We start from the raw sequence: 14,978 nt of genomic DNA on the forward strand, positions 1-14,978 counted from the left end.
ATCATTTCGTTGTTACGCCAAGAGGCATATTACACTCACATAATGAATTGAAGAATGTTTGGTTATAAAAACTCCCATTTTTAATTTATAATTTTAATAATTTAGTCTTAATATTAATTATCAAACAAAAGCCATATTTTGTAATTAATTATTGTTTTTCTATTATTGATTTTATTTTTTTATTTTTAAATTCAATGTTAAACTAGGGTCGATGTTAAGTTTAGAATTGGAATTAAAGATACGATTATATTACAGTTAAGGATGAATTAGCATTAGTATCAATGTTAATTTATTGAACCATTTCACATCAATCTCGTTGCAATCAACTCTTTATTATTATTTTTGAATATTAAACATTTTTAAATTTGATATTTTTTATTTTATTAAAATATAAGTATGCTAGTTTATTTTAAATTAAAAAATAAATAAAAATAAAATGTTCATTAGAATTTGAAAAATGTACTGTTACATTATATATTTTAAATTACATTACATTGGTAGGACAGGCGTACGCTGAGGGTTAAGCATATTCTGACAGACACACTTCCCTTCACATCAGCAAAATCATGGCCGCTTCCCAAATTATTACAGCGATTGTATGTATAACAAAAAATACACTTGTATTATTGTGAATGTATGTGCTTCATTTTAGTATTCAGAGAAATGTAATGGGAAAATAAAAACAAAAGATATTCTGCTCTGATAATGAATTTGGCCCATGGCAGACGGAATCTGCAGAGCTTCACGGCGGAAAAAGCAAAAACATCAGCAGTTATTAGCCGCGAATTTTCCTCGGCGCGAGCGATCAAAACGGAGAAGAGTGCAGGGAATAGTCCCCTGGGTCTCAGAGGGAAATTCAGATTCAAATGCTTTCTTAAACTTAGAAACAAATCTGAATAAGGATCAAGAAAACCCTAGAAACCCTAGTACAATGTTTATAAATTTGAATGGTGAAAACCCAAAAGAAAGCGGAGCTCAGAACGAGGTGGCTGGTAATAATAGTAAACCCCGGATGGGTTTCGATGCGGTCGGTTGGACAAATTCTATGAATCAGAAAATTCAGCCAGTTAAAAGTAAGGTTTCAGAATTAAATTATATGTACTATAAAGGGGTGCTAGACGACGAGGCTAGAAGCCTTTGTAGTCGTGAGGGGAACCCTCAAATTGATCATGGTACAGGGCCAACTAATGACAGCGCATGTGTTTTGTATTCAGAGGATTTTTCTGTTGTATTGGAGTTACCTGGAAGGGAAATTGGGAATACGTGTGAAATAGACAATGTTGGCCATCAGGATGTGGAATTGGTTTCCTTGCTCGACGATGAAGATGAGCGGGATGGGGTTTGTCAAGCAGGGGTTGCTGGTAAGAAAGCGAGGAAGCGAGGAGGGCGATTGCGGTGTAGGAAAGAAATTGGGGAGCTAGACCAGTACCTCGACACACACATTATTGATAGATATATGGAGTAAGTTCTAGTTCTATCCTATTCTAATGTTAAATTTGTGCCAAGTGATATCAAGTGGTGTCGTCTGAAATGTTGATGATTTTTGAACTTCAATCACAACTTTTTACCAGAAGCCTTTTATATTAAATCACTTGTTTTTGGTTGTATAGCACTCGTATTAGCATTCTCAAATTGGTTGTGTGACTGATGCTTTGATGTTACAGCTGAATGATCATCGTCAAGTCGAAATATATTGGCTAGCTATTTTTATATGCCTCAGTAGTGTAAGTCAGCGATTTTTTTTGTTTTTATTTTAAATAGCTCTTTGGAGACATCACCTTTTGTCAACTCTAAGCTATCTGTAGTATGCACATTCATACTTCCTAGATTACTAGATTCCATGTTTTAATTTTTTCCCTTATTTAATATTTAATGAAGAGAATTCAGTGACAAGATACTGAGATCTAATGACAGTGAAATACTTAAAATACTGGAGCATATTTTACAAGCTTAATTGAATAATTTAAAAAAGTAGAAGAAGCAGTCACTAGTTGTTCAGTTGGCGAACCTTGGGTGCAATGGGAGTTTTTGGGAGATATAAGCTGCAAGCCCCTATGATTGTGCATATTGTAATTGATGAATAAAAGATGACAACCCTTCTATTTCCGACAATATCCAGATTAGCAGTAGTTCCTGGCTTTGCATCCATTTTCTGGTGATGATTTTATGATAGTTGTTCTCTGATCCAAAAATCAGATCTTGTTGCATGACCAAGAGGTCACTATCAGTCTGAAAATGTTGCTTAACTCCGAGAACTCAGGAAAGAACATGGAGAACAATGATTTAGTAGCAACCAGACATTCCCCAATTATGTAGATGACCTTGGGTTGATCCGGAGCTTCTCAGGAAAGTGAAAAGTTGCAGGGAATGTTGCTGAAACAGAGATTTTTCGTATTGCAGATGAAACTACTGGTTTGTACAGGTGGCAGTTGTGTTTACCATTGACAGTTTTGTTTTTGTCATTGTGGTTATGTTTTTGACCCTGCAGTTTCAAAACCACCGTTATGCATGTAGTGACAGTTTCATCCATTTTGTCTGTATGGAGAAAGTAATTGATAGGGGTTAGCTCAAACAACACACAATGATACAATAGTAAAAGTTTCACACATGCAAATATGGATTTCTTTATTAAAAATATGACTGATTACATTACGGGAATATGGCATGTAACATGCAACAGGCTGCAACTATTTTATTCCCTTTGTTTATGGAGGCTCCTGCCTCTCTCTAGCTTCTCAAAATGAATAAAACTGAACTGATATCTACCCTTTTCCCCTTTTTATGACTTGCCACTTTTCCCTCCTTTTTTCCTACCTTGGAATATGTCAAAATATGCCCTAAATGGGTTTTGGTACCTCCAGGTGTATTTTAAATTTTTTTGATTTCCATCTTAAAAGTAGTTGAACTTTTGGAGGTCATAACTTTTGATCCAATGCCTCGATTGGGACCCTTATTTTTAAATGGAAGTGCTTGACGAGCTCTACAATGCCAATTGCCAACTTTTAGGACCTCAAATTGCCATTTGAAGCCTCAAAACTCAATCTAAAGGAATCGTATAGGACTTTTGGAAGCTTAGATCTTTAATATTTTCAATTCCAGGCTTGATCTCTACTTGAAAGATTCTCACAATATGTGATTTTCGTTTTTGGAGATTTGGGCAAATTTTGAGATCCATACACGCTCAAATGCAAAAAAAATTAACATAAAAATCTTGTAAATTCAGTCTTTTCAGGACTTTTCAGAAGAACAAGCTTCACAGGCATCAGTCAAAACTAGCAGAATTTAAAGTAAAACATTTTTTTTTTTGGGTGATGCAAGATTGCTCTTACATTTTTGGATGCTCCTGCATCAGTAATAATCTTGTACATTATCTTTCCACATTTGTTTTAGTAAAAAGAAATCCTTCGAATACAAGGGAAAACTTAAAAAGGATAAAAATGATGTATTCACTGTAGAAGGGCTGACTCTTCAGTGTACCTTCCATTATCGTTCAGTGTGCAGGTTTTTAGAGTTGAGTTTTCAGTGGAGTTGCAGGCATGTGGCGAGCTCAGTTATTCTTGTTCCGTGAGCCCATTGTAGTCCCAGTAGCATTCATCTACTTGTAAAAGACTGAATATATTGAAATGAGGATCTCGAAGCTCACTCTTGCTGAAGTGCGTTCACATTAAGGTTTCTGTATGGAAAATCTTGTCAGTCCTTTGCCTGCCTTGATTCCTTTCTGCTTCAGTCATTTCCAGCAATTCATATGTTTATTGGACTAGGAATTAGTTGTTGTTCTAAGCTCATTTCTACTATCTAGTGTTTTTCTAACATTAGATGATTAGAGTTTAGTTTTAGATTTAGTATCATTGCATCTGTTGTTGTTGGACTGTTAGCAGACTATTCATATTAGTTTATGGATCATTCTCTCTTCCACTTATATGGGTGCTTGGACATTTGCTTGTGGATATATTTACCTTGGGTTGTTATCTTCTACTTGTGTTTTGATCCAAGGTCATCTCTTGCACTAAGGGGCTTTTATCCCTAACATTTGTCTATCTCTGATTCTTTAGCAATTGACTTTGTGAGTCTCTTGACCTATTATTGTCTCTTGAAGACATTAATATATTCTCTTTTTCTTTTTTTAGAAGTTTTAATCTCTGCACTTGTATGCCATTCTTAATAAATGACACCAATTATTGTTGATCGCTAAGACCAATATTTTGTTTTCTTCCCTATCTTTTCTGAAGAAAATTTCAATTGTAAGAGTGATTATTACTTGTGACCAGAGGCTGTTCATCTGATTGAGTACATGCCAACATAAGAGATCATTTGGCTGGATGGATTTAAATGGTTAACACATCCATAAGCTTGAAACATTCCTAGGGTTTTGCATGGTAAGCATCCCTCCTTACCATTTAATTAGTTTCCCTTGGACCAAGATAAACTGTAACAACGATGATCAGATTTTACTAGTTTTCAATGTTCTGTTTTCATTGCATTATGTCAAGTGATATCAGGATTCTCCATTGTTTTGACCTTCATCATTGAAGTTCCTTGATCACTAGAGTTCATCTAAGAGAAGCTGTAAAATCGATGACAAAGTTTGTACAAGTGTTCAAATACTCATGTTTAGTGCACCATGGTATGTGCTCCTTGTAATTTTGTTCCTTTGTGTATGCCATTATACACATGTGCATTGATTCTGTTTTTAGGCTCGGGGGGATGGACCTCATCTGATATATTGGGATATTACATTTTCCATAGAAGTATATCAACAAAATTTACTATGCTCGAAACTATTGGTGTAATGTGTTGAATGGGCAGCACAGGTTATGCCATTTATCAGAGTTTGTACTGATTGGAGAGGGACCAATATTTGGGAAAAAATTAGTAATCAGTAAAGATAATTTGAAGAATTTGTAACTTGTATTATTTGTAAATAAATATATCCTTTCACTGTTTTTTAACAAAACAATTTGTTGAATGGAAAATAGAATATTTTTAAGTTATATGATCCTTACCCAATGTGCAGGCAAATATGGAAGAAGCTTACCAAGAGTAAAAAGGAACACTGTACTTACCTGGATTGCTTATGGTTTTCAATGTATCTAGAGGAATTGACATCCTTCAAGATCTTGAAATGGATAAAAGCAAAACGTATTTTCTCAAAGCGATACGTTTTCATTCCAATTGTTCACTGGTACCTTAGACATACTTCTTTCTCTTCAACTGTTTTCTGCCTTTTAGTAATGGATTCCCTCATTGCAGTTTCCTTGGATTCTGTTTTGTCTTGTAGATGCTCACAGCCTTGTGCAGAGGTAAAATTGTGTTTTGGGTAAATTTCATCTTAATTGCTAAAATATTATTGTGTAGGGGTCATTGGAATTTGTTGATTCTCTGTCATTTTGGAGAGGATTTGCGTTCCAGAGTGAGAACACCGTGCATGTTGTTGTTGGATTCCTTGAAGGAAACTGACCCAAGTCGGCTTGAACCTTTAATAAGAAAGTAAGAATGGAGTTCCACAAAGATCTATATTTATCTATTGCTTGTTTGTCTTCTTGATTGATGGCAATTGTTCTATAACTCTGGTCCTTCGCTTTCAGATTTTTCCTTTTGCTTTTGTTGTTTATTGAGGCAAATTATTGACTACTTGGAAACAAAAAAGAAGTAAAAAAATTGATGACTATTTTCTAATTTGTTCATCATTTGAAAACTACATTTAAAAATTTCCCTGGTATGGCCTTCCCATTAACCAGTTTAGGGTGAAATTTTTAACTTCTTCAGGTTCCTTGTGGAAGTTCACAAGGGAGAAGGAAGGAAGGACAGTGACAAAGTTATTTCAAGGTTCCCTCTTTTGGTTCCTGAAGTAAGAAAATCCTAGAATTCAAATAACCATTATTCTTTTGGGTGTGCTAGTGTGAACTAGTTATATTTGTTCTTTTACATCAGAGAAGCTGCTTATGCCAAACATTTAGGTTGATATGCATTCAGGTTCCACAGCAGACAAATGGTAATGACTGTGGTGTATTCCTTCTCCATTTCATTGATCTCTTTTTAAAACAAGCTCCAGACAATTTCAGCACTTCTGAAGATCGTTATCCTTATTTTGTAAGTATTGTTATGTTTCCTATATTTTGCCTCAACTGTCATCTGCGAATGTAATAGAGCAATTAAATAAAGCTCAAGGGTGGTGGTTCCCATTTTCTAGCTCACCAAGGACTGGTTTAAGCTCCGTGATATCAGAAAGCGCCGCAAGCAAATTAATGATGTACTTTTGTAAGTTTCAAAATCCTTTAACTATTGTTTATCTGAAAAAGATATCATCATTAACGCATTTTTTCATTATCCTTTAAAATTTATAGAGTATCTATCTGTGACTCAATACAACTGTACTTATATCATGCAGAAGGGAACAAGATGGTACAAACCAGATGGTAACGAGGAGAATTTCAACAAGAAGTAAAAAGCTCAATGGATTTTTGAGTAGTGGTCGTGTGTCTAACTGGATCGATCTATCTACCGGTGCTTGAGATGTGGCTGCTGGCTGCAAGATTTGTACACATTCTATTGAAGTCTTTTTACATCAGTACCTTGCTTCTTAATTCTCAATTAAAGATCAGGAGAAATCACCAAAATTTGCAATCCTGTGTTCTCAAGCTGGCTTTTCAAACATATAGAGGTTATATGTCCCTCAAACTGGATTGCAAACCACAAATCTTGAAAAATATTGTTGTCTTTAGGACTTTGGGAAACATCAATTTGATGTAAATTTTTACACTGGTGAAGATTCTTTTACTTACTGAAGATGAAGAAGCAAAGGGGATGGTGTTGGTATCTTCACAAGCATCGGGAGAGTTTAATTTCACTCCAAAATTAAATAATATATGTATAACTTTTAGAGTTACATAATATATTTAAAATTAATTTTATAATTATTTCAGATATCCTCAAGTTTTTTGTTTGTTGATGTTTGTTTATCAGTTTATTGTGTGAGAGTTTATCTTTCTCAACCAACTTCATTAATAATTATCAGGTATTCAGAATGTTTCGCGATTTAAGTTGAGACACTGTTTTATTTCGATTATTTTGGATGTAGAGTTGCCTGGTTAGCATTTATTAATTCATGAAGACTCTTGGACGTAGAAATTGAAATAGGAGGAGGTTCAATGACCTTGTCAAACTGGAGTCATGCCAATATTAGAATTGGCATGCTTAGTTATGCAGAAAGTTTATACAAGGAAGGATTTTCATTGGAACAACAGGCAGCATTTTTCAGTAAAGCTTAAGTTTATACATCCCATTTATCTTCTTCATTTTTCTTTAGTGACATATTGTATCTATTTTGTGGATGCTTTTACTTGTGATCCCATGGAGGGGACATTTAAAAGTTTAAAAGTTTTCTCAGCTTGCAGCAATTTTAAGTAAGGAATTGTTGTTTTTTTTTGGAGTTATATAGTTGCGTGGAAACTGATTTTTAATTTGTTTGTCCTCGCTACAGATATTTAACCTCATGTTCTCATGGGGCTGCTTAATTCTATTTTCTGCTTAAATTTAAGCAGTTAAGTGTTCTCATGTAACTTTAAAATTGTCAAAAAGAGAATCTTTGGAATTTTTCCCTATTTTGGTGGAGAAGCTATTGTTTAGGAATTAGAAATAAGCTATGAAAGAAAAAGGGGGCGAAAATAAGCATTAACGAAAGTGCCATGTGGCTCCACAATTTGGTTTCCCTCTTTTTATTTTTATTTTCAATTTTTAAGTTCACAAATTAGTATTTATACTATTAATAAAAGTTGAGATGTTTTGTTTACAAATAAACAGCAAAGATAAATATTTACAGGCTGTTGCTTCACAAATATTTCCTAAAAATAAGATAAAATAAGCTAAGCAGCTGCATGGAAACATGCCATGCTGTGAGAATTATTAGAAAATTAGACCACAAATAGACTGCCCTGCCCTGCCCTCAGATATTTCAGTGGGTCATGCAAATATGTATTCCGTGCCTGTAGTAGCTGAATTTTCCCTTCCTAATAACTAGCTGCGCCTATTCAGCAGCTGAATTTTTCCCTTCCTTAAAACTAGCCCTGCCTATTTATAGGGGAAAGATTTCACATTCATTTTAGGGAGACACTTGCAGCATTCGAAAAAAGTATAATTTTCCGTAGTTGCACTGTGTCTTATTATTGTAATTTTTTTGTAGTTGCAATGTGTCTTATTATTGACTCTGATTCAGCGTTTTAGGGGTTTTAACGCCAAATCATACGAATTTAAAGTAAATAAATGTAGACCACATATACTTCGTATCAGCTGCCTTGATTCTTCAACACAAGATTCTAAATTTAGCGGTGCTGAAATTTGTTTGCATGATTCACAGGGTCACCTGTAACAGGACAAAATTTAGAAACATATTTCAAGTATCCTGAAGTGACTTGACTTGAAGTGACTTGTTTTAGTCCTGTTATCGGTTCCTTCGGATTTTAAATATTAGCCTGGAATTTGATGCCCGTGACTAAACTGTTTTGGAGTCAGAATAGACGCTTCCCAATTTGATGGCCTTACACAGGTCTAAAATTTGATGGTCACCTGTGCATGTTATATGAATTTTTTATGAAGTGTTTTTCATTTCAAATTTTCAGAAAAATATTTTTTGTCAAAAAGATTTAAAAGGAAAGTTAGATTGGAAAGGTGTATGTTGAATTTCCTTTAACATATATTATATTTCTTTACTTTATAGTGCCACAAAGTGTAATATATTAAATTTATTTATTTCGTGCAATTGCAAACATAAATATAAAATACACAATTATTGGTATATAATAGAAATTAACAATTTAGTTTGCAAAAAGATGATCAATAAAGTACAATTGCAAACATAAATCTTATTGATAAACACGAAGAATTAGAACATAATTGTATGAACTATAAGGTATGTAAAATGCAATGTTGTTTCTTAAAAATAAATGAAAATCTTATGAGATATAGATATCTTGTATAGATAAAAAGAATGTAAAAATATAGAAAAAAATGAAAAATCAGTAATATATGCAAAAATCTTAAAAATAGATTTTTTTTTTTTTTTAAATTGAAATATTTAAAACATTAGAAACAATTATATTCTATCATTTCAATTATGACAAGTTTTTAAATTGATATTTAAGACAATCTTATTTAAAATGTTTAAAAAGTAAATTGACTAAATTTCTAAATTCGTATAAAAAAATAATACTGAAAAATTCATATTAAAATATTATAAAATTAAAAAAATTTATATCTTACCATTTTAAAATATTTGAAATAAATTTATATTTCTATAATAAACATTCAAAAATAATTATAAATTTTAATACTATATAGCATGTGTTACCTATTATAATTTTATACGTAGTGTCAGTACCTAAATGGACCAAACACTTATTGGCAATCATAAATCTTTGTTATTCCTAACTTTTATATCCAATGCAAACAAACCAATAGTTGAACACAAAAAACTTTTATTGTTATAAAAATAATTATTATTATTTAAAATATAACTTATATCCAACATAAATGGACTAATAGTTGAACACTTAAACTTTTCAATGATCTTTCACATTTTATGGGAAAATACAAGGTATTTATTATGTTCGGGGACAATGTCCCTATTGGGAATTGAACTTGGGTCTCTACAATGAGAACCAAGTGTTTTAACTAGTTAAGCTCAACCCCTTGGACAATTTATTTCACTTGTTAATGAATGTGTTTATGTTTTTTTTATATAACATTCATAGGCTCTCATAATGTATGGGTCCATCTTGACAACATTTGATAATTTTTTAATTTACGTTTGGATTGATTACTTACAATATACAATATAAATATGTGAAAAGACATTATTATAAGCACAAATGTTGTAACAACAATTGGACCTTGTACAACTATTGACCTCGCTCCTCTTTGAAAATCGAATTGCGTATAAAGCTATTGTGGAGGGATCAGATGTGAAAATTATAAAATGTTAGGGGAAGAGTACCAATAGATAACATAGTTCCAATAACCTTTACCTTATTGCCATGTTGACCCCCCAAAACATAAAAAAAAAATTGTCAGTACATAAATATAAAAATACATTTCCTATTTTAATACAAAACAAGTTGCACAAATAATAAACATTTTTTTTTTAAAACTTAATGTTTACATTTGCCGCTTTATGCAAGTGGCTAAAAAGTACAAATGTACTCCAATTACAATTGCATATACACAACTATTGGTGCATTACATGACATAAAAACAATCAACTTTAGACTTCTTAGACACTCAAGTGTACATTCTTCCAAATATCACTTGACAACTTCATGCATTAAATGGATCTACGTTTGGTACCTGCGTTTGCAACAATTGGTGTAAGGCTCCCCAATAACCAAGAATTTGCATAAAATCAAATTAAAAAAACCAAGTTTCATTCAAAGCATAGAAGAAAATTGAACAATTTGAAGCAATGGAGGACTACATATTTAATATGACATGACCGACTATTTCCCACAAAAATTCAAATTTGAAAATAGCTAGCTACCACAATCAAATGCATTGCACATTCAAATTATATTTTAAGACAAATTTTTCCATGTCACTTTCATTACAATCCAATTCATTGCATATTCCTGAGCTCTGCAAATACCCTCTGCACATTCCTTATTCAAGGGCGCACATTCAGGTTGGTACACATAGAATAACTAAATTCCCTTTGCAGTCAATGTTAAATGTTATAAATCTTTCAATTGAAATTATACTGTTTTCAAAAAAACCAACATTTCTTTCAATATAGTCACTGTAAATAATATTAACAGACATATCGGATGTCCAATGATGGTTTAGCTCCTTCATAGCTACATTATGCTTTGTCTATTGATGATTTCTTTGTATGCAGTTTATAGTTTCATTTCAATGCTCTCTTGCAGTTTAATGTGCCTATATGGTTATTGTCCATTAATAGTGTGAACTTTACTCCAATTTCTTTGCTTCATTATAGTGTGAACTTGACTCCACTTTCTTTGCTTCATTTTGCGATATAGGTTTCATTTCCATGCTCTGTTACAGTTTCATAATGTCGAAATCCTCACAAAGAATGGCAAAAAAAATGATTATCTATTTGTTTTATTCGAAACCCCTTCATTATTTATCATTTCATTTTATGGGTGCCCTGTTAAATGGTGTCTCTTTGTTTATAATGCCAAAATAATTATAGAGAATGCAAAAAAAAATTGATTATTGTTCATAATTATTGGAAACCCCTTCATTATTTATCATTACAATAATGTGTATGTCTGGTACTATTACTTACAATGACTATATATTGGCTATAAGGTTGTTGTCCACACACACACACACACATATCTATGTGTGTATGTTATTGTCAACATATAACAACCTTCTCACATACACATTATGGGCCACTTGGCACGAATTGTCACTAACTACATTGCCCTAAAAACTTTGGAAAATGAAGATTTTTTGAGGCATTTTCATTTTTTGTTTTGCCTTCAATTTGTTAATATACTTGCTGTAAATAATATTACCAGGCATACAATATATTACTTCCAATAAATTTCATATGAGAAATACAAAAACATCATTCAATTATTAGTCATTTGAGAAATGAATCTGCATCTTAATACTATATCAGCAATATCCAGTTTTTAATCACATCACAGTTACATCTTTCACTCCTACATCTTGTGCTTCTAATTTCTCTCCTTGTTATATAATGTTTCAAGTTTTGTACCTGAGTGTGTGTGTGTGTGTGTGTGTACACACACAACACCATTTTATTTTGTTGAAACATGTTCAATGATGTAATTGTTCACTATCTAATAGAATATTAACAATATCCAATTTTCAATCACATCACATTTACATACTTAACTCCTACATGATTGTTTCAAGTTCTGTGGCTATATGGTTATTATCTATATTATCAAGCATACAGAAATAGCGACACAGTACCATTTTATTTTGTTAAAGATGTTCAATGATGGATTTGTACTCATTGGTACCTACAGAAATTGATTTGTTTTTCATTATTTATCTCAATGGCATTGAGGGTTTCATTTCAATGATCTGTCTCTATATATATATTTATATAGGGGCACACACAGTTGCATTTTATCGTTGGTATCTTATCGTTGCAAGTTCACTGAACATAATGGCACCAGGTAGAAAGGAAAACAGATGTGTTAGACGTCAAACAGTTAGAGTCACTTGTGGGGTGCACTTCCCTGATGAAGATAGTTTTGTCCAAAATGAAGACCCAGTGACTCCTGTTGTAGATGACCATTCACCTAACAATGCAACTAATGTGGAAACTACTGTTGTACATGACCGTTCTACTGCAACTTGTAATCCTATTCTAGAAACACCACAAGTACAAGTGGCCTCAAAGGTTCCCAAATGGAGCATATCTGAAATGAAAGAAGCAATATCATGCATAGAAGACAAGCACATGTCTCTTAGAGGCACATCAATCAAGTATGGTATCTCCATTGCCTCTTTGAAGGCATGGCCGATGGGAGGCATGGCCGATGGGAGGCACAACCACGACTGTGAGGGGTCCACGCATCATTTCATCAGCAGAGGAGGAGGATGAAGTTGTCCAATGGTGCAAAGACATGGTTGAAATTGGCCACGATCTCCAAATCAATCAACTTCAATCAATCGTTGCCCAAATTACCGAGAATAGGCCTAATCCATTCAAAAATGGGATGCCAAGGAGGTCATGGTGGGCAGGTTTTAGACGAAGGCACCCTGATCTGACGATGAGAACAATAGAAGGACTGGACTCCGGTAGGGCTATTATGCTTCGACCTTGTATTGTTGCCTCTTTCTATGACAACTTGGAGGTAATGTACAACCTCAATCACTATGGTAGCAGTCAGATTTGGAATTGTGATGAGGTTGGTGTGCAAGCTAGGAGGAATTGTGGAATGAGAGTGATAGCCAAATTGGGCCAGAGGTGTGTACTACACCTAATTTCCAAGAGTAGAGAGTGGATTACCATTTGGGCATGTGTTAGTGCATGTGGTTTCAGTATTCCTGGATTTTATTTGTTCAAATCTAAGAGGCATATCCAAAACTACATTGCAAACTGCGAGCCAGGAGCTTGCATGACAGTCCAATAACATGCATGGATGACAAAGGAGCCGCTCTTAAATTGGTTGGAACATTTTGCACGTTCAGTCCTTGGTGGAGTTTCACCATAACGTAGGGCCCTACTAATCTTCGACGGTCATGGAAACCATGTAGCCTTCAAGACCATTGAAGAAGCAAGGGGGATAGGTATAGATTTGGTAACCCTTCCTACTCATACAAGCCACAAACTACAGCCACTTGATGTTTCTTTATTCTCACCTTTCAAGAATTATTTCAAACAATAGAGTATATGGATGTCAAAGTACCCACAAATTGAAATTGGAAGGGAAGAGTTTGCAACTCTTGCGAGCAAGGTCTTTTCCCAAGCATTGACACTAACTAACATAATTAGTGGCTTTCGTAGGATAGGGATTTGGCCACTTAACCAATCTGCATTGCAGAATGATATGAGGCCAAGTGAGGCATTTGAGGTTGCAATTGATATACAACCAATTGTTGGAACAGAACATGATGCCACTTCAAGGGATGAAGAACTAGAGGATATGGTAGTGGAAGCTTTCTTGCAATTGGTTGGTTTTAATGAGGAATACATTAGATTTTGTAGAACACCATAGCGGAACACAAGCAACGGTTGAGGGTACAAGTGTGACACCACAAACTACCGAACCAGGTATGCCCCCACAAACCAGCCAGCCAAATGAGAGTTTGGAAAGTACATCAACAAGCATGTCTTTGCCAACACAACCTATCATACTAGACTGGACCCAAGAAGCATCCAACTATGATGATGTAACCCTTTCCATGCCAAGTTTGCCAGAAATTGATCCAACAGATATGATACATTACTTCACCAATGCAGTCAACTGGGAGCAGCAAGATGGTGTTGATTGTGAAGACGAACTTGAGTTTGTGCCATGTACACAAGAGGATGGGCAGCAAGTGCCAAGGCAAATCACCAGATTCTTAAGACTTCTAGTGCAGAGAATAAATCAATCTTCACGTGGAGGTAGGAAAGGGGTGCTACGTCAAAGAAAAACAAATAAAGACGCTGAAAGGAAAAAAGATGAGGAATTGGCAGAATGAAAGAAAGAAGAAATGAGACAGAGGAAGGCACAACATGAAGCAGAAGTGATAGAAAAGGAGGCTATGAGGGTGGGAAAATAGGACAAAAAATTGCAGGATTCCCAAGAGAAGTTCATTCAAAGACAAGAGAAGGCAAAGAAAGATGCAGAAGCAAAGCTTGAGAAGGTGAGGATGAAAGCTGAAAAGGTAGCTAAGCATGCAAAGAGGACGAAAGATGTGGCCACAGTCACAGAACCTCTATCCATCTGACACCCAATTCTCAGAAAATGATGAACCTCTTGTCCCCAGCCTTTGCATCTATTGCAAGTTGGGACTGCACATGGATCCTTAGACACCATGCAACTTATTTCAGGTGTCAACCAGACATTGCTTTCTCAAATAGCAAGTTGCTTACAAACCCCTCCCAACCAAGAAAACACCACTGTTGGGCCAGACCCTAGTAGGCCACAGTCTGTTGGGGTTAGATTTGTGACACCTCCTCCATTTAATACCCATATGGAGAATTGATCGAGTCTGTGATCAATTATATTTTGTGAGCCCTCTAAAGAGAATATTTTGAGTTTCGATATAACTGTGATGTGATTATAGAATGACATGCTGCTATATTTTGTAATTTTTTCATAACTTCATTGTTTTGAGATATCTCAGATGGATATTCCAATGAATTGGTGGTATTGTTATAAATCTCATATATTTATTTTTTTCTTTTTTTTTTTCTTTTTCTGATGTGATATTTCTCATATATCAGTTGAACTGATCTCATATATTTCTCACTATCAAAAGAGGCCACATAA

The 14,978-nt window shown here is 34.2% G+C and overlaps 1 protein-coding gene across 3 annotated transcripts; it reads left to right on the forward strand.

The window, feature by feature from the left end:
• Positions 1-476: 476 nt before the first annotated feature.
• On the forward strand, positions 477-6,917 carry LOC131062788 (probable ubiquitin-like-specific protease 2A). Of its 3 annotated transcripts, XM_057996519.2 has the most exons (8): positions 477-596; positions 726-1,461; positions 5,015-5,182; positions 5,356-5,487; positions 5,767-5,848; positions 5,974-6,090; positions 6,191-6,258; positions 6,389-6,917. In XM_057996519.2, exons 2-8 carry the CDS (start codon positions 932-934, stop codon positions 6,510-6,512), a joined length of 1,221 nt encoding a protein of 406 aa, XP_057852502.1. In that variant the 5' UTR covers positions 477-596; positions 726-931; the 3' UTR covers positions 6,513-6,917. The 3 variants fall into 3 exon arrangements, 2 of the variants coding, with proteins under 2 accessions (XP_057852502.1, XP_057852501.1); XM_057996518.2 differs by having other exon boundaries at positions 528-1,461; XR_009110956.2 differs by lacking the exons at positions 477-596; positions 6,389-6,917 and having other exon boundaries at positions 603-1,461; positions 5,958-6,090.
• Positions 6,918-14,978: the final 8,061 nt, after the last annotated feature.

Source organism: Cryptomeria japonica, chromosome 9 (genome assembly GCF_030272615.1).
Source record: "Cryptomeria japonica chromosome 9, Sugi_1.0, whole genome shotgun sequence".
Taxonomy (NCBI): domain Eukaryota; kingdom Viridiplantae; phylum Streptophyta; class Pinopsida; order Cupressales; family Cupressaceae; genus Cryptomeria; species Cryptomeria japonica.

What these genes read in the sequence shown, in the direction of transcription:
- LOC131062788 (XM_057996518.2), top strand. Translation starts at nt 719, where the DNA reads ATGGCAGACGGAATCTGCAGAGCTTCACGGCGGAAAAAGCAAAAACAT. An exon ending in TTCATTCCAATTGTTCACTG is followed by an intron (nt 5,183 to 5,355) that starts GTACCTTAGACA and finishes ATTATTGTGTAG; the next exon opens with GGGTCATTGGAATTTGTTGA. An exon ending in AAGATCGTTATCCTTATTTT is followed by an intron (nt 6,091 to 6,190) that starts GTAAGTATTGTT and finishes CCCATTTTCTAG; the next exon opens with CTCACCAAGGACTGGTTTAA.